The following is a 23,830-nucleotide window of genomic DNA, read 5'->3' as shown; positions in this document are numbered from 1 at the left end:
CACTGATTTATTGTAGCAAAATAGGGAGCTAGGAGAGGCCTTACTAGTAATATATTATAACTTTGAAAGAAGTGAAAAAATTCTTTTCAAACATATTTCCCTTATCCAGGTACAATAATATTTGAAATTCTAACATTAGGGATTCATTCCTTTTGGCTTAATAATTGTCCGGTCTCTGTGGCCCTCAATTAAAATAAAATATACCAGAGTAACATGGATTCATGTATAAATTAGTTTATAACATTATTTTTTTTTCCAAGAGGTAGTATAAGATGTCCAGGAGGAGAAGGAAGAAAGTAGTGTGGAGAATCAAAACATCTGTGTGAATCAGGCAGGATTTCAAAATTGTCTCTACTATGTTTTTCTTTCCTGGGGCTTATTGTAAACTATGTGACCTGATATCACACAATCCACATCTAAGTGATATGTATAGTGAAATTTTCTGGCATTAAAGTTGTGTGTATTTTTTTGAAACAGTATTTTAAAATGCCCATTAAAGTACACCCTCCTGAGTGTTATGCTCTCATTTTGCTATCTTATCCGATCCAATAGGGTATTATTGGAGGAGAGTTCATTTGATGGTTTATTAATTTATTTATTAATTCATCCATCCATCCATTTATTTGCTGAGAACTGAAAGAAACTAGTGGAAGCAGTTTTCTTTTCTAAATACTTTGTGGGGGGCAGCTAGGTGGAGCAGTCGATAAACCACCAGCCCTGGATTCAGGAAGACCTGAGTTCAAATCCAGCCTCAGACACATTATACTTAAGTGACCTTGGGCAAGTCACTTAACCCTCATTGCCCTGCAAAACCCCCCCACAAAAAACAAAAAAAACCCAACCCACTTTATGGACACATACCTGCTTAGTAAAGATGTAAAATAATGATTGCTGGAAAGAAGGGCCATTGGAAAATGATTATAATTATGCAATAAAATCACTTTATTGAGTAATGGGGACTTCATGGGTTAGATAAAGGCTAGGGTTTACAAATAGCTGTTGGAAAAGAGATTTCTCAAGGCTGTAAGATCAAAGTCCTGCTTCAGGTGTAGCATCTTTCCATTTTTCTTTTCCTTGTTGCTTGCTAGAGAACTTTTCTATCATACCCATCTGCAGGTAACATGAGAGTGTAGAGACACAGATTAATTTGAGAAGGTCAGAGCTAGAAAACTGAGATGTAGTGGATAGGATACAGAACTTGAAATCAAGAAGACCTGAATGCAAATTCTGCTGCGGATTTTCTAGATATGTGACCCTGAACAAGGCACTTAACTTCTTTGGGCCTCTCTTTCCTTATCTGTAAAATGAAGGGATTAGACTCCATGTCTTCTAAGGTCCCTTTCTGTTCTAAAATCTATGAACCTGTAAAATACATGAAAAGGACTGGGAGGTTGTTTACCTGAAAAATTATTGATGGTATGACATTAAGAACAATTTGTTAATTTGGTTTATTTTCATACACAAATATTGTAAGTGAAATATGGTTGAAGTACTAAATGTATTTTTATTTAATTGTAAACTCAATAGACTTAAAATTTTTTCCCCTTTAATAGCACCTTTTGAAGTCCAAATTTCTTTCTGGTCAGCAAATTTCATATTCATTTTTACTACATTTTTAAAAAATCTAAAAAAGACAATTGACATTAGAACACTAATGCATTATTGGTGGAGTTGTGAACTGATCCAAACATTCTAGAGAACAATTTGGAACTATGCCCAAAGGGCTATAAAACTGGTATTAATGTAGCAATACCACTACTAGGTTTGTATCCCAAAGAGATCATAAAAAAGGGAAAATGTCTCACATGTACAAAGACATTTATAGCAGCTCTTTTTTGTGGTGGCAAAGAATTGGAAATTGAGGGGCTGTCCATCAATTAGGGAGTGGCTGAACAAGTCATAGTATATAAATGAAATGGAATACTATTGTGCTATAAGAAAGGATTGAGCAGGTGGGTTTCAGAAAAACTTACAAAGACTTAAGTGGACTGATGCTGAATGAAGTAAGCAGAACCAGGAGAACATTATTCACAGTAACAGCAACATTATTCAATAGTACAGTGATCTAAAAATTCATGATGGAAAATGCTATCCACATTCAGAGAAAGAACTATAGAGTCTAAATGCAGATTGAGGCATACTTTTTTTTTAAACTTTTTTCTTTCTTGTGGTTTTTCTCTTTTGTTCTGCTTTTTCTTTCACAACATGACTAATGTAAAAATTTGTTTAACATGATTGTATATGTATAACCTATATCAGATTGCTTGTTGTCTTGGGGAGCAGGGAGGGAGGGAGAAAAATCTTACAAAAATGAATGTTGAAAACCATCTTTACATGTAATTGGGAAAAAATAAAATATTATTAAGTAAAAAAAGAGACAACTCTAAAGTTCCAAATTCTAAACAAAGTCAGGAACAGATAGCTGTATAGGAACAGCTATATGGCTGTGGATGAAAATTATCTTTAACATCCATTTTAAATTGTGGCAGATTTTCCTTAATATCTCCATCAGGGCCATTCTAATGAAACTTTAAAAAAACCCTTCTACATGCATGTAATGATAATTCTATCAACAGACAACCTATTGTCTATCAATAGACAATTCTATTAAATAACAACCTATCAATATCTCTCTTCTTGTGTTTTCTTCCGTTTTGTTTCCCTTAGCTTCCCCTGCCCCCCATTATAAATATGGGTATAGACCATACAGAAGAAATACATCATAATTTAGTGGAAAGAGCATTGAATTTGGAGTCAGATACTCTAGAATACTAGCTCTAAAGTCAGAGGACCTGGCTTCAAATTCTGACACTCCCTGCATGATCTTAGACCTTACTTTCATCTGGAAAATTAAGGAAGGGTTTGGACTAGTTACTTCTGAAGCTCCTTCCATCTCTTGATGTATGACGCTATTAGTCACATCACACCTCATCTGTAAGAGGGGGATAAGAATACTCACACTCCCAGACTCCTGAAGGTTATTATTCTGAGGAAAACTTTTTAAAAACGTCTGTTTGTTCTCCCCCCCCCCCCCCTTAGTAGATGAAGGGGGATCATGGCGAGCTCTTACTCTTCCCATGGTCACCACATGCTTCAGATCAGGAGGGATTCATTCCTCCAGCTATTCTAAGAGTTGGGCTAGGGCTTTGGTGCGCGCCTGCGCCCTCTGCTGCTGCTCTTTCTGTGTTTGTCTTTTTGTGTATGTGTTTAGAGGGGAGGAGAGTGTTAGGTGACACTCAGGAGGTGGAGGAAGAGTTCAGCTGGAGTCAGGCATAGTCTCGTTCACTGATTTACCAGCACCAGGACTGAAGCAAGAGGCAGCGTCCCTAAACAGCACCCATCCTCCTCCGCCTCCACCTTTCCCTTCCCCGTCCCGGTGCCCCACTCAGGCAGACAGACACACGAGTGAGTAGCTGTTGATTGTGTTCCTTAGGAGCATTCCCTGTCTCTCTCTCTCTTTTTTTTGCTGTTCCTTCTCTAACCTGGGCGGCTCTATCGAGTGTCACACCTGCTCACTAGCATCCTCTCCCATAGGGCCTCCCCGGCTCCCCTGTCCGGTGGATCTCTCTCAAGCTTGTATTAGCAATCCTGCCTGTGTCATTCTTATGGTTGACATTCACCCTGCCCTGGATGGGAGTTTTCTGGGATTCCCCAATCCGTGCTTCTGCAGCCGGTGGGATTCCCCGGGAGCGCAGCTCCTGCAGGAGCACGGGTGGGGGAAACCTGGCTTTGTGAGGCTCTAGGACCCCCTCCGCTGCAACCATGGGAGAGGAAGTGAACTAGAGTCCAGTGGAGAGGCAAAGTGGCCGCTGACAGACTAGTCTAGGAATCTCTCCTTAGCCGCCTCCCCACAGGGTTATTTATTTATTTAAAATTCGGCAGCACAAAGGCAGAGTGGGGATATCGGGATTAGACTGGAGCAGAGTGAAGAGCTCCCCTCCCTAATCCCATCCTCCACTGCTACCCCCACCCCTACCCCCACTCCGTGCTCACCCTTTGGCCGCACGTATTTATGTGACCCGAGGACTAACGTCCGGTTTGGGAGCCGGTTGTGGAGATTTACAAAGAGCACCTCCACTCAGTGCAATCCTGCTGATTTCAAGCTAGTAATGTGTGCGGTGTTTGTTTTGGGGCAGTTCATCCGTCTGTATATGTAAATTGTGTGTGTGTGTGTGTGTGTGTGTGTGTGTGTGTACGCATGCACACGCCACTGGCGTACACAATTCATGCGTTCACTTTGTGTAATTATGAAGCTTCTTCCGTACTTACTGTGCCCGCGCTCATCTTATATAGTTATGTTTATGTCGCTGATGTATGTCCGGAACTGTTCTAGGTGGAGAGAGTCGTTTGGTCTACAACAGGCTTCCCCTACTGCTATTTCTTTGTTTCTTGCCACTACCCTCCCCTTCTTCAGCATTGAGAATTCCTGCTTTTTAAGATGTTCAGTTTCTAGTGGCACCATGCCCCCAGAGACAGACTCAATGTGGGATGCAGCCTTGAATGCCCTTGATATTTGTAATTGAATATTTCTTTCCATGGGGTTTATTTTTAGTATTGGAAATAAAGGCGTAGGCATGCTGACCTTTTGCTATGGCTTTTGGCTTTAAATAAAAGGGTCTCTTAATTGATGAATTAAACGGACATATATTCAGTAGCGCACACGTGAGTTTGTACAAGTATATGTACATTCTTATACACTCGGAGATTTTTTTTTAAAGAGAGTGGAACGAATCCTCTCTGTGTTAACTTTCCTTTGTTCTTATGGATATTTTCTATTTTGGGAAATGCAGTAGGAGTAGGAAAGGTTACAATTAGTTCCCCCAAATAAAAGGAAGCTGCTTCTGAGTCATAGCTGACAAATTAATAATTATTAACATGTTAAAACAGATGTGCTGCCCATTGCCAAGGGGGCGGGGCAGGGCCGAGGACGTCCGCCCCGTAGACAATGAGAGAGGATCTCTGCCGCCTGGCTCTTATTGTTCCGGAGCCTAAAGACTGAGCCCGACAGTACCCTCCCTCCCCCTCCTCCTGCAGGTTCTCGTCCCGTAGCATCGTCCTATCCCCTCTCCATTCTTCCGGTGGTCCAGCTGATGGCCTCTCTGACCTTTCATTTCTCTCTGTCTCTTTCTGCTTTTCAGGTTGGAAGTTTTGCCCCTCGGGGGTTTGGGGAGTGGAGGCAGTGAAGACTGAGCTCCCCTTCCACAGCTACACAGGAAAGGAAGGCGGACAAGGGATGCGGACAAGCCGAGGGAGCCCTGTTCACCCGCAGCCTAGCCACCGGTCGGTCCAGTGCTCCAGCACTGCCCTAGCACTTTGCGCCTCTGCGTAACCGCTCTGGGGGCCCGAGGGGTCTCGCTGGTTGCCTTTTGAGAGTGAGAGAGGGAGGGGATGCACCCGGGGCAGGCAAGGCGCCCCCTGCGAGCTGCTGACGAGAGGTGGTATTCAGTCAGGGCTCATTGGAGGACAGCTGGGGGCATGCGGCCCGGAGCCTGCGGGGCTCCCTCTGATCCCGGGATGCATTTGGCTTCCTTCTGCTAGTTACTATGACCTGCCCCGCTGCTCAGGGTCCCCAGTCCCGGTCCCAAGGCGCTCCCGCATGGGCCCGGCTTTGGCGCCCTGTGCAGGGTGGCTGAAGAGCGTCAGCAGGGTCCTCGTGTTGGGTCAGTCACTAACTTCATCTGAATTAGACTTGCCATGGCTGCGCCCGATGTCGAGGGCGCAATGAAGCCTCAGGTGGGAGAGCAGAAGGAGGGAACAGTAGCCCCTGCTGCCCTGGAAGAGGGCAGGCATGAGACCCGTAGGTCCAAGAGTTTGCCAGTTCTAAACTCCGCTGGCGGACGGGACCCTAGCCCCCGGAGGGCAGATAAAAGGCATAGCTCCTTTAGGAGGCCCAAATCGGGCTTTTACGGTTTCTCAGGGGGCACTGAGGTGAAGCGATGCGTAGACCCGGTTCAGGTTCAGCTGGGGCTCAGTCGCTCAGCCTCTTCCCGGACTGTGTTTTCCTGCACCCCTTCCATTTCTTCAGGGATGGTCGGGACCTTAGACTGCAACCACATGGTCGCCATTGGCAAAAGCCTGTCAGTTTCCTCCACCCAAGGCCTGTCGGTCTCTTCCACTCTGGCAACCCTACATGGTAGAAGATGCCTCCACGTGGTTTTGACGGATTCCCGTTGCTTTTTGGTTTGCATGTGCTTCCTGACCTTTATCCAGTCGTTGATGGTCTCAGGGTACCTCAGCAGTGTCATCACCACCATCGAGAGGCGCTACAGTTTGAAAAGCTCCGAGTCCGGGCTGCTGGTCAGCTGTTTTGACATTGGGAGCCTGGTTGTGGTCGTTTTCATCAGTTACTTTGGAGGCCGGGGCAGGCGACCTCTGTGGCTTGCAGTGGGTGGACTCTTCATTGCACTGGGGGCTGCCCTGTTTTCTTTACCTCATTTCATCTCTCCACCGTACCAGATTCAAGAACTGAATTCCTCAGTTTCCAACGAGGGTTTGTGTTTGAATGGCAACAGCAGTGCCAGGGACCTTTTGGAGTCATCTGCCTGTTGGAAGGACTCTGGCGGTAATGATCACTCGCTCTATGTAGCTTTATTCATTGGTGCACAGGTTCTCATTGGTATGGGCTCCACTCCTATTTATACCTTGGGACCAACCTACTTAGATGACAATGTCAAGAAAGAAAATGCATCATTGTACCTAGGTAAGGCATTCCTGTGGTCTTTAATGACACCCAATCCCCAAAACATTGACCAAAATGTGTTTCTTTTTAAGAAGCCACCTTTCTCCCTCACTACCACCATTTTTCAGACTACTTGACTTAGTTTGAGGGTGGTACTTCACCTTCTTTTTGTGCTGCATTGATTCTCTTTTCAGGGAGTTATTTTGGAATGATGGTTGTCATCCAGGGTACGGTGAATAAGTTTTCAAACTAAGTTTTTCATTCCCCAACCACAGGTGACTTTTGATGTGAATGAAGATGATAATGAGGGTGTTGATTTTTCTCTCCAGGTTAGGCTCCTTGCTTCTTCCCCCCTTCTGTTTTGCATTGTTTTTGGAGAAACTCAGATCACTCAGTTGTGCTACAAAACAACTGATCTATGGGCTGTGTGGGAATGCATCAGTGAACTAAACTTTGGATTATTTGTTGCTTTTATTTCATCCCTCCTCATAATAGCAAGGATAAGCAAAAATTAGCTGCAATAAGATTTTCTTTATTGTAGCCATATATATGTATATGTTTACATATATATGTCATCTTATGTATTTTACTTGTGCCTCAGGGGGGAAATCTTGAATGACATCAAGTTTACTAACTTACATTGGATTGAAAAACATTAACTTTATGACTACTGAATTATACTGTATTCTTGCCAAGAAGTGGCTTTTGGATATTAAGATTCAGCTAGATAACTGCAAAATTCACCCCTACTCTTTTTTTTTTTTTTTTTGCTGATAGCAGAGAGGAATATATGAGGTGATATTACTTGAATAATGGTGTGAAACTTGGCAGCTAGTGCAACTGGAAGCCCATTTTCTCCTTGACAGGGTACTTTGAGGGCCTACACCAGCAGTCCACTTCAGAACTGAATCCTTTTTGTGAAGATTTGGTGAGAGTAGGTGAGGAGGTGAATATGCCAAAAGTTTTTCTACTGAAGTATTTTCTTCTTTTCACTATGTTATACTTTGTGGAGTGACCAAATCAGTGTATTTATATATATATATATATATATACACATACGTATATAATTAGATACATTAGATATATAATTACAATAATCTATAATATATGTCTAATTATATATAATATAAAAAATTCATTATATATATAATGAATACTCCAGAATATTAATTATATTTAGTTATTTATGTGTATAAAAAGTCTAGGATTTTAGAAATTTCAAAGGCTACTGATAACCATGCAGATGCAATTACATTATATAATCTTTCCCCCAGAGCAGAGATAATTATTGCCAGAATCTGCTATATACGTAAGGTGTTTGGGTTGTTGAATCATATCAGAGAAAAGACTCTTAGGTTTTATTTTCATTCTCAGAGAAAAAATCTGGGGAATAGTAAGAGAGCAGTACAGAACCATTTCACTTATTCCCCTGTCTCAAATGGCTCTTAAAACAGGAAAAACCAAACCAAACCATAGTCTTTCAAACATTTCATTGGCATGAATCTAAACTACATCAGGAGAATAGGTGGCAATGAATCTCCTTTATGACAACTGAGAAAATACATCAATATCAAAATGTAAAAGTGCTGTGAGGAAGAGAACTAATCTTTTCTCTCCCCAAACATCAAGAAAAGTAAATAACAACTCTCTAAAAGATACAGACAGATAAGTATTGCTAGAATTTGTTACATACAGTGTCCCAAACTACCTACCTTGAAGTTTTAACCTCTAGAAAGCAGGAAGTAGTGGAAAGAGTACTAGGCCTGAGATCAGATGATATGGGCTCAAATCATAGCTCCTTACTGATGTATGACCACAGGCAAGTTACTCAATCTTGCTGAGCCTCAGTTTCCTGTCTTGTAAAATGAGAATAATAATAATTTTAGTACCAAGTTTGTTTTGGTGAGGAAAATACCACGAAATATTAAAGTGTGTTAATGTAAGTCTTAAAATGTGAATATTTATGTCAGCTTTCAAAGATTTAGTCTTAGTGCTGCTGACTGTGACAGACCCCAATGTGTAAAGAAAAAAAATCCTCCATATACCTTTTCAAAATTACATAAGGCAATATACAGGAAGGAAAATGTACTAATTTAATGATGTTACATTTGGTCCTGTGGTGGTGGGGTGGTTTTTTTTTTTTGAAACATTTGGGGAAATTTTAAACTAAAGCTTTTTACATTATTTACCTTTCAAAAACCTATAAGAACTGAAATTTTCAGGCACACAAAGTCCAAAGAAACGGAAATACGTTTGAATATCCAGCAGAGGTGTAAGGCCATGTGCAGAAGTGGGCAGAACTTTTATAATGATGTTTGAGGTCTTGGTCAGAAACGCAATCATTGGGGCAGCTAGGTGGTACAGTGGATAAAGCACTGGCCCTGGAGTCAGGAAGACCTGAGTTCAAATTTGGCCTCAGACACTTGACACTTACTAGCTGTGTGACCCTGGGCAAGTCACTTAATCTTCATTGCCCTGCCCCCCCCAAAACACCTCCCCAACACACACACACCCACACCAGAAATGCAATCATTCTCTAACCCCTTTAAAGGCAATTATAAGGACTCCCTCAGTGAAAAGTCAAAAGTAGATAGAGATTTTTAGTAATTAAAGGCAATCTGAATGCCAGTAAAGGCTCAGAGATCACTGAATAATCTTGGTCTTTTGAAATATCCATGGTCATACATAGAGGTCATTTTAGAGAAAGTGGGTAATCACAGATAAAATGTAGAGTTTTCACTACTAAATATGCGAAGTACCAACCAATTATGTTTTGGTATTAAAAAACAATCTGAGGGGTGGCTAGGTGGCGCAGTGGATATAGCACCGGCCCTGGATTCAGGAGTACCTGAGTTCAAATCTGGCCTCAGACACTTAACATTTACTAGCTGTGTGACCCTGGGCAAGTCACTTAACCCCAATTGCCTCACTTAAAAAAACCCCAACAATCTGGAATTAGGAAGAACCATCTAGATCAATATATTTTCAAATGGGGAGAGAGATGACACTTTGGGGGAGAGGAAATAACTCCACAAATATAGGAAAACATAGGCCAAAAGAGGAAAAAAAAGGGGAAGACTGGGAAAGTATATGGGGAAGCAGAGAAAAAGAAAGAACAGAGGAGGTAAACTCCTAAACTAAACAGAAAAGTTAAAGCATATTTGGACCCAGTTTTTTTTCAAGGAGAAGATAGTAAATGTTACCTTAAAAATATTTTATAGGGAAATTTTAGTGACAAGGTATTGTAGTAGTCTCACTGAGTTCTCTAACTAAGGGTTAATCCCATCTCCTTGTGTTTTCTAGTTCCTCTTTTTGTCTAAAATATGAAAGTCTACTTGTCTTAGTATAATATATTGAACAACATTTAATTATTTTTGATGACTAAAGTTCTTAGAGTCCTTCAGAGTAGTTATTCTGAGTTAACTCATTAGAATGGACTGGAGATGATATACAAATTGGGATTGTGTTTACTGACCCCAGGGAATATCCTCAAAATTACTATTTGAATAAATCCCTGATAGTAACTTATATATTTCTCTTCTAAATGTAAAATTAGTTAAAAAATTTATAATATATGAAAATTTTCAAAGTCTCAATTTTATCCCCACTGAGAATAATTAGTACATGGTCCTCTAGTGAGCTGAAATGAGGGCAGTCAGAGAGTGAGTAGACAGTAGAAATGTTTAGAGACAATTGGAAGAACAGAACAAAGTGATACAGCTTGGTTTCTGTGCTTCTGTAAAATAACATTAGTAGCCTGGTCTGAATTAATAATCAGCACTAATTACTTTGAACAACATTGTTGAGATAATTGTGAGTCTGAGACATACTTGGGACAAGAAATCTGCAAAGGGGCAAATCTGTTCCTTTTATCTCTCAATAGTAATGAGTGAAATTGATTCATTCTTAACAGTGGTCCCTTATGATTATTAATATGGCCAAAATTAACATTGGCCACAGAGCTATAACTAAGGGGTGTCCCACTGGGGCTCTATACCCAGGGTGCCAACACCTGGTAGGAGGGCGTATTTTTTCCCTGCTGTAGACTCAGTACTTTGTGGTTCTCCACTCTGTTAGCCTCTCACCAGCCCATAGCTCTCACTCCTTGCCTATTACCACCTTCCCTTTACTCCCAGGGCTCTTGTCTACCTCATTTCCCCTTTCTGCTTCCTTCCTGAGTCTGGTCATCAGCCTTTTTAAACGGTCTGGAAATTAGATTTGTTAAGAGATAGGCTGCCCCCTACCCCGATATAAACACACTTGATCAGAATGGATTGTTCTCTATGTCATCCCCCAACCAACTGCATTACTCTCAGGTAGCAGAATTTCTAGTTATGACTTCCGCTGAATTGCTATCCATTCTACATAAGAGAATGAGTTACAGCGTATAGCCCTTTCATACCTGGACAGGATAACCCCTCAGTCACCCCTGTGATGGAGCAATCAGCAACTGTTGGTGGCACTAGAGATACAGTGCATGGAACTCATGGCTTTTATGTATAACATTATAAATAGAGTGATTAGTGAGAAGGTATAAGAAAATAGGAACGATTCCTAGCAGTCCTTCCTTCTTCCAGATGTATTCTGTGTCTCTTGCTACCACATGGAAAACTAGAATAGCCCTTCATTGCTTTATGGGGATTGCAGGTGGCTTTTCTCACTAAATAGGCCATTTTATTTGTGGTGGCTGTTCACTCAGTAGGTCTGTCAATTGCTATGGGTTGTTGAAATACCATAGTAGTACCACATTGTGGCCTCTACAGAGTTCACTGACAGAAAGCAGCTTTGGAGAGCTATTTTTTGACCTTACCAAGGGGTGCTAGGCAAGCAGAATTTCTTTTGCTATCAACTTGTTGTACCTTTAAAATCTCTTTGTTCCTGTCTGAATAGTAACTTTGCTATCTTGGAGTTTCTTTCAGTGTGGTTCTCCTCAGAGGGCCAGGTTGATGTGTTGAATAGAGAGCTGGCCTCAAACCCAGAAAGACCAGCATCTGACATATGCTGGTTTTGTGATTCCAGAGAAGCCATTTAATCCCTTACTACTCTTAGTGACTCTAAGATTGTAAGGTTCTGACCTGTATTGGTGGAAGAAGTCATTATATCTAGGAGCTTTCAAGATAAATGAAGTCACAGATCTAGTCTCTATCTTGAGTAATAGAGCTTTTCCCATATGAATATGTATTTGTCTTGGACAAACCTCTGCACTGTGGAAGTTTACTTGAATTCGCCTTCTCAATTGAGAGAAAAAATGGAAGGAATCAAATTTATCTGGGAAGGACCTGTTGATCACCTGATATACCCAGGAGTACCATTTAGGTCTACTTATATTCTGGGAATGGGATGGGGAATAAAGCTAGAGTTCGAACCAAGCTTTGGCCTTTGGCAAGGGAGGAAAAAAAGGGGTATTGACAGGGGAATTAGATCCGTTTAGAAGATTCATATACTGACCTAATAACACTCATTCATCCATTCATTCAACAATGCTAAACACGTTAGAAGATTGTTATAATTATTTTAGTAGTTAAACTATCAAGAAATGAACTTTCTGCTCCTTTTGAATGTATTGAATATACCATAGTTTTTCTTAGGAGCCCCATCCTTTTATGTGATGGAACCTTACACACACACACATACACGCATGCACACACACATCCCATTTTGGTAAAAGATAAATTCCTTAAAGGTAGTAACTCTTATTTAATTTTTGTCTTTGTATTGCCAACACCAAGCACAGTATCTGATAGATACTGAATAAATCGTGGTTTTTAAAGAAACGTTCATTGATTGGTTGATGCAGTATTTTAAAGTTTGAAAAATAAGTGTCCTTGAAGCCTCATAGCAACCTTTTATGATAGCTACCACAGGTATTAGGGGCAGTTAGGTGGCCCAGTGAATAGAGCACAGGGGCTGGAATTAGGAAGATGCGCTCAAATGTGGCCTCAGACACATATGACCCTGGGTAAGTCACTTAACTTCTGTTTACCTCAGTTTCTTCATCTGTTAAATGTGGATAATAATAGCACTTTCTAGGTGATTGTGAGGGTCAAATGAGGCCATATTTGTAAAGCATTTAGCATAGTGCCTGGCACATAGTAAGCAGTATATGTTAGCTATTATTGGCTCTATTTGTATAGATAAGGAATCTGAGTTAGGTCAAATGAAGTACCCCTGGAATCTGCCAGAAAGTAGTGGAGGAGGGTTTTGAATCCAGGTCTTCACCAAGTCTAGTATGCTAGACATGTTTTGTCTCTATAGAAAGGACATTGAATCAAGAACCACAGTTCCAGACCTGTTCCTGGCTGGCTCTTGACCTTGGAGAGTGTACTTCACTTCCATATTCAGTTCCAGTTTCCTCAGCTGTAAAATAGATTAGAGTAGGTCATGTCACTAATGAGCCAACCTACACAACCTAATCACTGATGAAAGTGCCTGGCAGAGTCGATTCTAATAGCAATAGCAGGAAAATGGAGCCATACACTGAGGAAAAGACATTAATTGCTCAGATTTTATCTTGCTGGCTAGTAGGAAGTTTTCATTTGCTAGCAATGAATTGGTAAGCAGAATTTTCAAGTTTGGAGTGTAAGGATTCTTTAAGGGACAAGGATCAGGCAGTTGGCACATTTTCACTTTTTTCCCTTTTGTATAGGGTGACTCCATTTTTTAAAAGGTACTTATTACTCTTTGAGGAGAAATTCTTGGTACCCCAAGAAAGCATTTTAGACAGTGGGTTTTTGTTGTGTGTGTGTGTGTGTGTGTGTGTTTGACTGGAGCTGTGATTTTAATTGGTGAAAAGAGTTCCTGGTAAGGAATTTTCTACCAGTGCATTTTGGTTCCTTTTTTGTAATTTAGGGTCTTACTTGCTTAGGGCACAATGAATGACTTGCTTAGGATCCAACAGCCTGTATGTGTTAGTCAGATGCCAAGTCTTCCTTACTTTCAGACCAACTTTGTTTCTGCTATGCCATCTTGCTTCTTATGCAATAGGATAACCTCTCCTGAGATGCCTAATCACAACCTGATTTCATCTGGGGCAAAATGTGCAGTTAGAAAGAAATGTAAAATAAACAAGCAACAAAATACACCTAGTATGAGACAAAATCTTTTCTTTCTTTCTTTTTAATTTTTTTTTGCATTTGTGTTGTTGTTTGTCCTTAATTCTTGAAAAGGACCATGACATTGGGGTGATGTCTTGACTTGTAGAGAACTGGATTTAAGTGAGGGAGGGCTGTGCAAGGTTACAAACCTCACTCTCTCCTCCAGAGCCATCTGGGTCCAGTGGCAAGATATGTATCAGGAGGCGATGTTTAAGGCAATTGGGGTTGAGTGACTTGCCCAGAGTCCCACAGTTAGTAAGTGTCTGAGGTGAGATTTGAACTCAGGTCCTTTTGACTCCAAGGCCAGTATTGTATCCACTGTACCATGTAGTGGCCTTTTGTGGCATAGGGGAAAAACACTGGTCAATTAGAGGACCTCAGTTATACTTGGCTCTGCTAATAACTAACTTTGTGATTTGGGGGAAGATGTGCCATTTCTCTGAATGTCTCAGTTTTCTCCTTTTTAAATCCAGGGTATTGAATTAAATCAAGACTTCTTAGCCTTTTTTGGTATGTCATGGATCCCTTTGGCTGTCTGGTGAAGCCCATGGAACTCTTGAACTAGATGAAGGGTTCTTCTCACTGTAAAATTCTGTGGTATCTACTTTAAAAATAATTTATAAAAAAGAAGGAATCAATTGGTTATATTTCTCTATTTTGTTAGGTTGAGGAAAGTAGTATGAGAGTGACAAAGCTAGATGATGAATTTCTTGAAGCCACACATGAAAATCAATCTTATATAACTATCCTGAATGTATTGTGTATGTGTCTCCCCAAATGGAATGTAAGCTTCTAGAGGGCAGGGACTGATTTTGTTTTTGGTCTTTGTATCCTTGGCACCATACTGGCACATAGTAGGTACTTAAAATGCTGATTGATTGACTGATATTACATACATTGGCCTAATAGCATTTATTCATCCATTCATTCAACAATACTAAGAATATGAGAAGATTGTTATAATTGTTTTAGTAGTTAAACTACCAAGAAATGAATTGTCTCCTCCTTTTGTGAGTATCACCACAGTTTTTCCTAGGAGCCCCAGTCTTTTATGTGATAAATCCTTATAGATTCTTTTTTTTTCTGGGCAATGAGGGTTAAGTGACTTGCCCAGTGTCACACAGCTAGTAAGTGTCAAGTGTCTGAGGCCGGATTTGAACTCAGGTCCTCCTGACTCCAGGGCTGGTGTCTTATCCACTGTGCCACCTAGCTGCCTGATCCTTATACATTCTTGAAAGATTGTGAAGTCTAAGTCCTGTGTAGGAATTAGGATGTTTAAACTTTGGCTCTGGTTCTATGGTCCTTGAAAACATGACTTATTAAGCCTAATGTTAGATATCAAGAATAAAATATGGCACATCCAACCAGTATGGCCTGATAATACCTATTTCACCTCTTCCCTCAGAGGACTGACCAGATGTATGCTGAAGTGTAGTTCTGACACCAGTATGAATGATGCTTTGAGATGACCTTTTACCTTGGATCACCTGATGCATTTCTTTGGTTGCTTTTTCATGTAGTTCAAAGTCAATTGGTGGTAAAATCAGAAATCCTCGGAAGTGGTGTTTTGATCACAGAGTGAAACTTGTCACTATGAAATTAACACTGTTGCTTAATTTTGTCTGCATGGGCAGGTGTAGTATTTGTATTCATGATGTGTGAATAGGTGCTTCAGAACAAGTTTGGTAAATGAATAGATGAATTTGTATTCTCAGCAGGGCAGAGCAACTGGACTCAGGGGTTTCTTCCAACTTTAAGAGGCTATAGCAGAATTACAGAAATTTCAAGTGTCTGAAATATCATTGTTCACTTTTGAAAAAAAAAACACCACCTATTAGGGTGTTAAAATTTGAAGGAACTTTATAAACAATTTGGTCCAATCCTTGACTTTCCATCATTCAGAATGGCTTGACTATAAATCTGTTAATGAGGTTGGTGTTGACATTCATTTCTGGGGGAGGTAGAAATTTAACATGTGCTTTTTCTTTTTAAATGAAAGGATTGAAAGAAGTTTTGTTTAGGTGATTAGGGTAAGCCATTGGGACTCATACATCTTGTATTTTTTATTACTTTTTCAGACACTGAAAAATTTATAAAATAGGAACAATGTTCCTTATTTGTGTAGTGTCTCCACATTGGCAGATGACAGATGATCACTGATGTTTGTCTAGAAATATGCCTATGCACCAAAAAGTTTTCTTCCTACTTATTAATTTCTGTTGCCAGGGAAACTGACCTGAATTGAACTGAATTACAATGACTTGCCTGTAGGTACAGGTGTAGTGCAAGACATCAGCACCTTTTAACAAGATATAAAATCTTCCTGATACCTTTTTTTCTGTGTAATTTTCTTTGAATAAGTTAATTAATTTCATTTTTAACTCTACAAAACTTTAAAACTGTGATTTCCAGTTTTGATCTTATAGATCTCCAAGACATCCTCAGTGTCTTTCAATGGGTGAAACAGAATCTTCAATATATAGTTTATTTTAATTTATTTTAATTTTTCAAATATGCAGTGAAGCACTTCTTTTAGGAACATTGATTTGCCATATATGTATATTTCTATGTGCACTGACTTACCTTTTCCTACTCGATACTATTTTCTTTCTTGGTTCTTATGACACTGTTCTCAGTTTTTTGTTTTTGTTTTTTTCTTGTTTCTAACTGCTCCTTCTTAGTCTCCTTTGCTAGATCTTTATCCCTCACCCACAAACGATGTGTTTCAAGGCTTTTTCCTGGGCTCTGTTCTCTTTCCTTTCTATTCTTTTTGACTCAGGGAACTCATCAGCTGTCATGAGTTTATGATTCCTAGATTATATATCCACCCTGGTCTCTTTCCTGAGCTTAAGTCTTGGGTCATCAATTGTCTATTGGGCATTTGGAAATGGATGTTCTCTAAGCAACTGATTCTCAATAGGTTCAAAACAGAAATCATTATCTTTCCCCTCAAAACGTCTTTTCTTCTGAACTTCTCTATTTTGGTTGTGGACACCACCATCTTTACTTAGATTTACAGTCTTAGTGTCATCCTCAACTTCTTCTCAGTCAGCCCACACAGCTAATCAATTACCCTTTGCTATAACTCTTGTATATGTTCTCTTCCCTCCACTCACATAGTTTCCACTTTAGTTCAGGACTTCATCAACTCTCAACTAGACCCTTGCAATAACCTAATTAGTTTCTGTGCCTCAAGTCTGTCCTCACTTCAATTCACTCTCCATACAGCTGCAATAGTGATTGTCCTAAAGACTAGGTCTGACAATGTCAGCCCCCTTCCTCAAAAATCTCCAATGGCTCCCTATTCTAAGATCAAACATAAAATCCTAAGTTTAGCTTTAAAAGGTCTTTACAACCTGGCTCCTTCCTAATTTCCCAGTTCTTTCACATTACTCCCCTCCATACACTCTACAATCCAACTATATTGGCTTTATTGTGTTTACATACATAAATGCTTCATATTTCAGTCTCTGTGCCATGACATTGGCTGCACCCTATGCCTGTGATGCTTTTTCTGCTTGACCCTGCTTAGAATCCTAGTCTTTCCCAAGTGCTAGTGTCTCTCCCTCTAAGGTTACCTTTCATGTGTGAATATACACATACATGTGTGATTTCATTGGTGTGGGGAGCTGTTAAGTAAAGGAAACTCCCTCTACCAATGCAGATCAACACCTGCTTTGCAAATTACAGTCTTAGAGCTGTCCAGGGGCCACTGAGAGGTTAAGTGACTTGTCCAGGCTCACAGAGCCATTCTGTGTGTGTAACAGGTAGGACTTGGAACCTGGGCATCTGGACTCTGAAGCAGACTCTCCTTCTACTATTCTACCCTGCCTCTCTGGTAGGATATTATTATTTCTTTAAAAAGTTGGCAAGAACCAATTAAAAATACAAATTTCCCCCTTTTTTAAATCATAAAAGTATTTTATTATTTTCCAATTACATGTAAAGATAGTTTTCAACATTTGCTTTTATGAGATTTCTAGTTCCAAATTTTTCTCCCTCCCTCCCTTCCCTCCCCTCCCTCCCCCCTCCACAAGACAGCAAGCCATTTGATATTAGGTTATATGTATAAAATAACATTAGACATATTTCTGCATTAGTCATTTTGTACAGTTCCCCTTTCTTTCAGAATTTCCCCTTCTGGATACATTTTTTTTTTTTTGGCTTAGATTTTATAGGTACTCTTTGGAGGCTGAGCTCATAAGTCTAGAAAAAGTTTGGGAACTTCCGTATAAGGGAACAAATCCTCCACAGGAATCTTTTCGTTTTCTCTTTTTTCTTGCTTCTCCCACCTCTGATTTGGCAAACACTACTTTATATTTCAAGTCTTTTTTATTATTATTATCATTTATTTATCCATTCATTCATTTATTTATTACAGGGCAATGAGGGTTAAATGACTTGCTCAGGGTCACACAGCTAGTAAGTGTCAAGTATCTGAGTTCACATTTGAACTCAGGTCCTCCTCAATCCAGGGCTGGTGCTTTATCTACTGCGCCACCTAACTGCCCCCTAGATCTCAAGTCTTTAAGATGTCCCGGTTGTGTAGTGATAGTATAGCATGCCTATTAAACCTTTGTCAATTGCCAGTCTGTGATTCAACACACACTCAATCCTGAATTGTCGTATGATTTTTTTTTTTTTGCAGGGCAATGGGGGTTAAGTGGCTTGCCCAGGGTCACACAGCTAGTAAGTGTCAAGTGTCTGAGGCTGGATTTGAACTCAGGTCCTCCTGACTCCAGGGATGGTGTCGTCATATGATTTTGTATAAATTATTTAACTTCCCTGTTTCTCATTCTTCTTGTTTGTAAAATGAATGGGTTGAATGAGGTAGTCTGTAAGATCCCTTCTAGCTCTAGATTCTTCTTATGTAAATGGAGCAAGCTATTATTTATTTTATAGACTAATATGGATGAGGCCTGAAATGTTAATGGCTTATATCCTTAGCTTGTTTTGGTTGGGGGAGGTACATATCAGCATGGGATGGCTGTCACCAAAAATGACATTTAATAACTCTTTATTGACTGCTGATGGTGGTGACCATCTGCTGGGCAGGACCTGAGCCAGTGTTAAAACAGGACATGTTAGTTCCATTAGGGCAGAGATAGCAAACAGTGATGTTCTTGGCTAAGCTGTGTGAGTAATGCTGAAACTCTTTCTTCTGTAGGGAGTTCCCTCTGGTTGATGGGAATGCTACATTGATTTCTGCATGCTCTTTTATGCTTACTCATATGTATTTTATGTTTACCAGACAAAGTAAAGGTTGTTTACAGGGAGGAGAAAGACAAGGACTGTGGAGGCATAAATAGCTTCCAAACTAGATGGTTTTGCTAGTGACTCTGGAGAAATATGTTGAAAGCTTCTGAATATGGTGAAATGTAATTGCTAAGGAGCATGGGGAAAGAAGTTTAAATAGAATCTATATGCTTATTTAAGATAGGGGCAACTCATAGATTATTTTTTGTTTTTGTTTTGTTTTTAATTCTTTCTAGACTACAAACCTCCTGTAATCCTCTGACAAGGTCTCCCTCTGTGAGTCTACTAGTTTGTAAGTAAAAATGGCAATTATAGAGACCTTTGTGACTCAGGGTGGGTGGATGGCTCTTGGGAGACAGGGCAGTATGTTATAAAGTACCCTGGATTAAAAACAAGAAGACTTGGGACAGCAAGGTGGTGCAGTGGATAAAGCACCAACCCTGGATTCAGGAGGACCTGAGTTCAAATCTGGTCTCAGACACTTGATACTTATTAGCTATGTGATCCTGGACAAATCATTTAACCTTCATTGCCCTGCCCCGCCCCGCCCCCCCCCCCCAAATTAGAAAACTTGGGTTCAATTGATTTAAAAAAAATTATCCTCTTTTCAACTTCCTAATTACTTTTCCTTCCTCCTATCCCCATAGAACTTTCTCTTATAACAAAGTACATACAGTTAATTAAAATAAATCTACTCTCTGGCTATATTAGATGATGCATGCCTCATTCTGCATCACTAGGCCACCAACTTCTACCAAGAAGAGGAAGGAATACTTTACCAACCTCTGGGGTTGAATCCCATCTCCGCCACTTAGTAGCCGTGTCACTGAGGGCAAGTTACTCAATTTTCCTTAGGTTCAGTTTCTTCATTTGTAAAATGGGAGCAATCAAACATTTACTCTCGACAGATTTGTGAGGAAAGTACCATGCAAATTATAAAGGCCTAAACAAATAAGAATTTTTATGATCTGGTAGCCCACCAAGATACTGTTATTTTTCCTGTCTTTTGCACTAAAAAGGAGAAGTAGGGATAGACTGTTCATAGGGATTAGGGACCTGATACCTCCAAAACACAGGTTTGTGCCTCACTTATAGCTCACTGATGGTTACTTTGCTCATTTTCCATTACTGGAAAATGGTGTGTAGGTACCTCGTGGGAGGCAAAGCAACTAGCAAAGGTGTCTACAATATTTTTAGGAGCCAATCTTGCAAAGCACACAGAAGACATAATAATTATCTTTGCCTAATAATAACGTAGATAATTATCACTTTGTGATTAGCCTTGGTGAGGCATGGCAATGAAATGTTTTATCCAAACTAGTTTTAATTGACTCAAGTGATTGGGTGACTTTTCTAGTTCCTTCCAGGGGACTTAATTTACAGTCTGATAGATTACATGTCTGTCCCCTTTTTATATGGCAACCAAAATTTTCACACTTGTTTCATTAGCAATTGGATTTCAACCAAAAAATAATTATTTTCCCTCTGTGGGGTTGACAGCTTTCCAAATACTTAATGTTAAATGGTTATTACATGTCCTTTAGATGTCACTTACGGTCACCAAAGCATAAATTTAGAGCTGCCCTGTTGGAGAGCTTCCAGTCCAACACGCACATTTTGGAGATGGTGAAATGAAGTCCAGAGTTGTTCTATGTTCTATGCCTAAGTGGCAGGGCCAGATGTTAAACTCGGATCCTTTGCCTCCAAATCCAGAGATCTGTTTTACACCAATAAGCTTGTACTCAAGTATTACATATTTTCAAAATGAATTGTTTTGGAAGCCCTCTTCTATATACAGGTATATATAAAAATTGATTAGCACTGGATGGGGATACAGGGTGTGGCTTCAGGTTATACCAAAGGGAGGAGGGAAAGGAGATCTTAAGTAGAGGCATATAATGGAGGGAGCAAAACTGATGATAACCAGCTGTTTAGAATGACTGTAGGCTTAAGTATGGTGAGATATGTATTTTCTCTTTGCATATGTGTGCATGTTTGTGTGTGTGTGTATATATATATATGAATATTTTTGTATGCATAATCTGATATACATAAATCTGAATTTATAAAACATTAATTTTTGTCAAAGGCAGGATAGTTAGAGCTCAAATTACAAAAGGAGGTACCAGAGGATTTGTTCAAATGTTGAGCTCTTTTGTGTGTATGTGTGTGTGGCAATGAGGGTTAAGTGACTTTCCCAGGGTCACACAGCTACTTAAGTGTCAAGTGTCTGAGGCTGGATTTGAACTCAGGTCCTCCTGAATCCAGAGTTGGTGCTTTATCCACTGAGCCACCTAGCTGCCCTGAAAAAAACAAACACAAAAACAAAAACCAAAAAAACCCCAAAACACAATCCTCACAATACATAAGCTTAATGTAGGTGTATATGTTCTTTGTACAGTGACTGTTCCATAAGTTTTTCTCCTTCCCTTATATGCCTCTACTTGAGATTTCCCTTCTTTCCTCTCTCCCCTCTTTCCTTTGGATGTAGCCTGAAGCCACATGTTGTAACCTCCATTTGGGTGCCAGTCAATTTGTTCCAGTGTTATTGGTGACCCAGATGGCAATACTGGTTTTGATGGATGGGAAAAGGAAGAAGGTACTTTGGTATTTTGTTCTTGTCACATGAATGGCACATGTCCTTTCCTAGTTTTTCATATTTTCAGTAATACCTTTTATGACACTTCCCATGGGAAAATTATCACTGGTAATGTGCCGGACCAGTGTGGGCTTTTTGTGTATCTTTCCATTGCTCTTTGAGTTTTTTGAAATTTTACTTGTTCTGAGATTGTGGTGAGGAATATTAAAGAAAAAGGCTTTGGTGACAGAAAACAGTTTTGTATATTGAAAGATTTGTAAAATTACCAAAATACAATCCAACCTGTTCTTCTCTTACTCAGTTGTTGGTCTAAGTTATTCTTTATCTGCAGCACTTGTTCAAGATTGACATTTTGATGGAACACATTCAAAGGACTGGCCTCATAGCTCAGTGTCATAGTTTGAGCAATATGTGGTTTTCATCCACTTTGTTTTTCTAATTTTAGTGGTTTGACTAGTTTCTTTCCTATTGCTGTAGAATTCGCAAAGGAGATTTTGTAATATTCTGTGGCTATATGCAGTTAGTATGATATTGAGGAATAGAAACATTTAGAAACCCTCACCATCTAAAGAGATAGGCTTTGTTTCATTTGAATTGTTATATAGGATCTCATTACTACTAGTTTCCTATCCTCTTCCTTTTTAACAGTGAATATAGAACTGTGCCTGGAGTCAGGAAGACCTGAGTTCAAATTCGCACTCAGACACTTACTAATTATGTGACTCTGGCAAGTCACTTAATTTGTGTCTTACTCAGCTTCTTCAATTGTAAAATAAGGATCAAATGAGATAAAAATTGTAAGGCACAATACCTGACACATAGTAGGTACTTAATATATGCTTGTTCCCTTTCTTCCTCATCTAAGAGGTTTAGTCCTCCTCTTTGGTACCCCCTACTAATGGGATTCTTCCTATGAAATTTAAATAAATTTTATTTTTCTCTTTTTTGGTATTTATGCACAAACACCCATCATATGAGTGGAAAAAGATGGGATTTTGATGGGTGGAGAAAGGGGAGTAGTAGGGAGTCCTTTTACTATGTTTCTTCTTCAAATTCTTCAAAAGGTTTATGATTTCATTGGTATAGGTACTTCCCCTTATACCAGTCAAGGTATAACTTCTTCACACATTATTCAGACCATTTTAATTTCTCTGGCCAGAAACCTCTTAGGGTGCCTTGCCCATAGTAGGCACTTATTAAATGTTTGTTGAATGGAATTGAATTAGATTGGTTGCCAACCTAACTGTTGAAATTAAGAACAACAAAAAAGAGAGACTTAGAAAATCATGAGTTGTCTTCAAGACTAGACAGGAGAGTAACCTTGATAAAGGACAGTCTCCATGATAAGGAAGGCAGGAGGGCCAGGAGTTACTGGTGACCCCGGTGCAACAACCCCACCCATTCTCCAGGCATTCCTCATTGCCCATCCCAGCCTGGCTGGAGTCCTTGGTCCAGGCCACAGGAAAGGGAGTAACCAATGACTGTTGAAATGGCCTCACCTCTTATTCAGCCACACCTCTGTCCTCATTCCAGCCTGTTGGAATTTCTGCCCTAGGTCATAGACGAGTATCTCCAAAAGGTGAGAGAAGAGTTTCTGTTTCTATTGCAGGGGTTGCAGGGTTTTTTTGTTTGTTTGTTTGTTTTTGAGGCTGACCCAGGCTGGAAATGCAGCAGTCACTCATATACTTATCCTCAAAACTGCTCAACACAAAAGTTTTAACATGTTCAATTTATCCAATGTAGGTAGTTCGCCCCCTTTTGGGCAGCCTGGTAGCCCTCTGCTCCTACGGGCTCACCACTTTGCTTGCAGATACCCAGTTGGCTTTAGCTACTACAGTTCATAATTTCAGAACTCAAACAACTACCAGACTTAGTTTTCTTAGACTCAGGGACTACACATATTTAATGTGCATGGAACTTTCTAGAAGCATGTCTATTACATCAAATGACACATGGTACTATAATTTGAGATCTTCCTCATTGGTTGAAGAACCAGATTTCCTATTTCAGCATCCTTTTTAAATTTGTCTTCCCCTCTTTTATTTGGCATCATCTGTGATTTTAATTTGATGGCTCTTAATCTTTTCATATTTGTCACTAGTAAAGCTTGCTACCAATCATGTGGCCTTCCATTGAGACCTTCCCTAACTGTTAAATGTTATTTGTTCATCATTACTCTGTCTTAATTTCCTCCTGCTTCTT

General features: G+C 39.8%; 1 protein-coding gene across 1 annotated transcript in view; it reads left to right on the top strand.

Moving 5' to 3' along the window:
* Positions 1–3,280: 3,280 nt before the first annotated feature.
* The window catches only part of SLCO5A1 (solute carrier organic anion transporter family member 5A1), a 190,565-nt gene continuing 170,015 nt past the window's right edge, over positions 3,281–23,830 (top strand). The window contains exons 1-2 of the mRNA XM_043991309.1: positions 3,281–3,405; positions 5,139–6,700. Of these exons, the coding sequence (XP_043847244.1) occupies positions 5,695–6,700 (1,006 nt within the window). The 5' untranslated portion in view covers positions 3,281–3,405; positions 5,139–5,694. The remainder of the gene's footprint in view (positions 3,406–5,138; positions 6,701–23,830) is intronic.

The sequence above is a fragment of the Dromiciops gliroides genome, chromosome 1 (genome assembly GCF_019393635.1).
Source record: "Dromiciops gliroides isolate mDroGli1 chromosome 1, mDroGli1.pri, whole genome shotgun sequence".
Classification (NCBI taxonomy): domain Eukaryota; kingdom Metazoa; phylum Chordata; class Mammalia; order Microbiotheria; family Microbiotheriidae; genus Dromiciops; species Dromiciops gliroides.
Note: the sequence above shows the minus strand (reverse complement) of the source record. Positions and strands in the feature narration are given on the sequence as shown.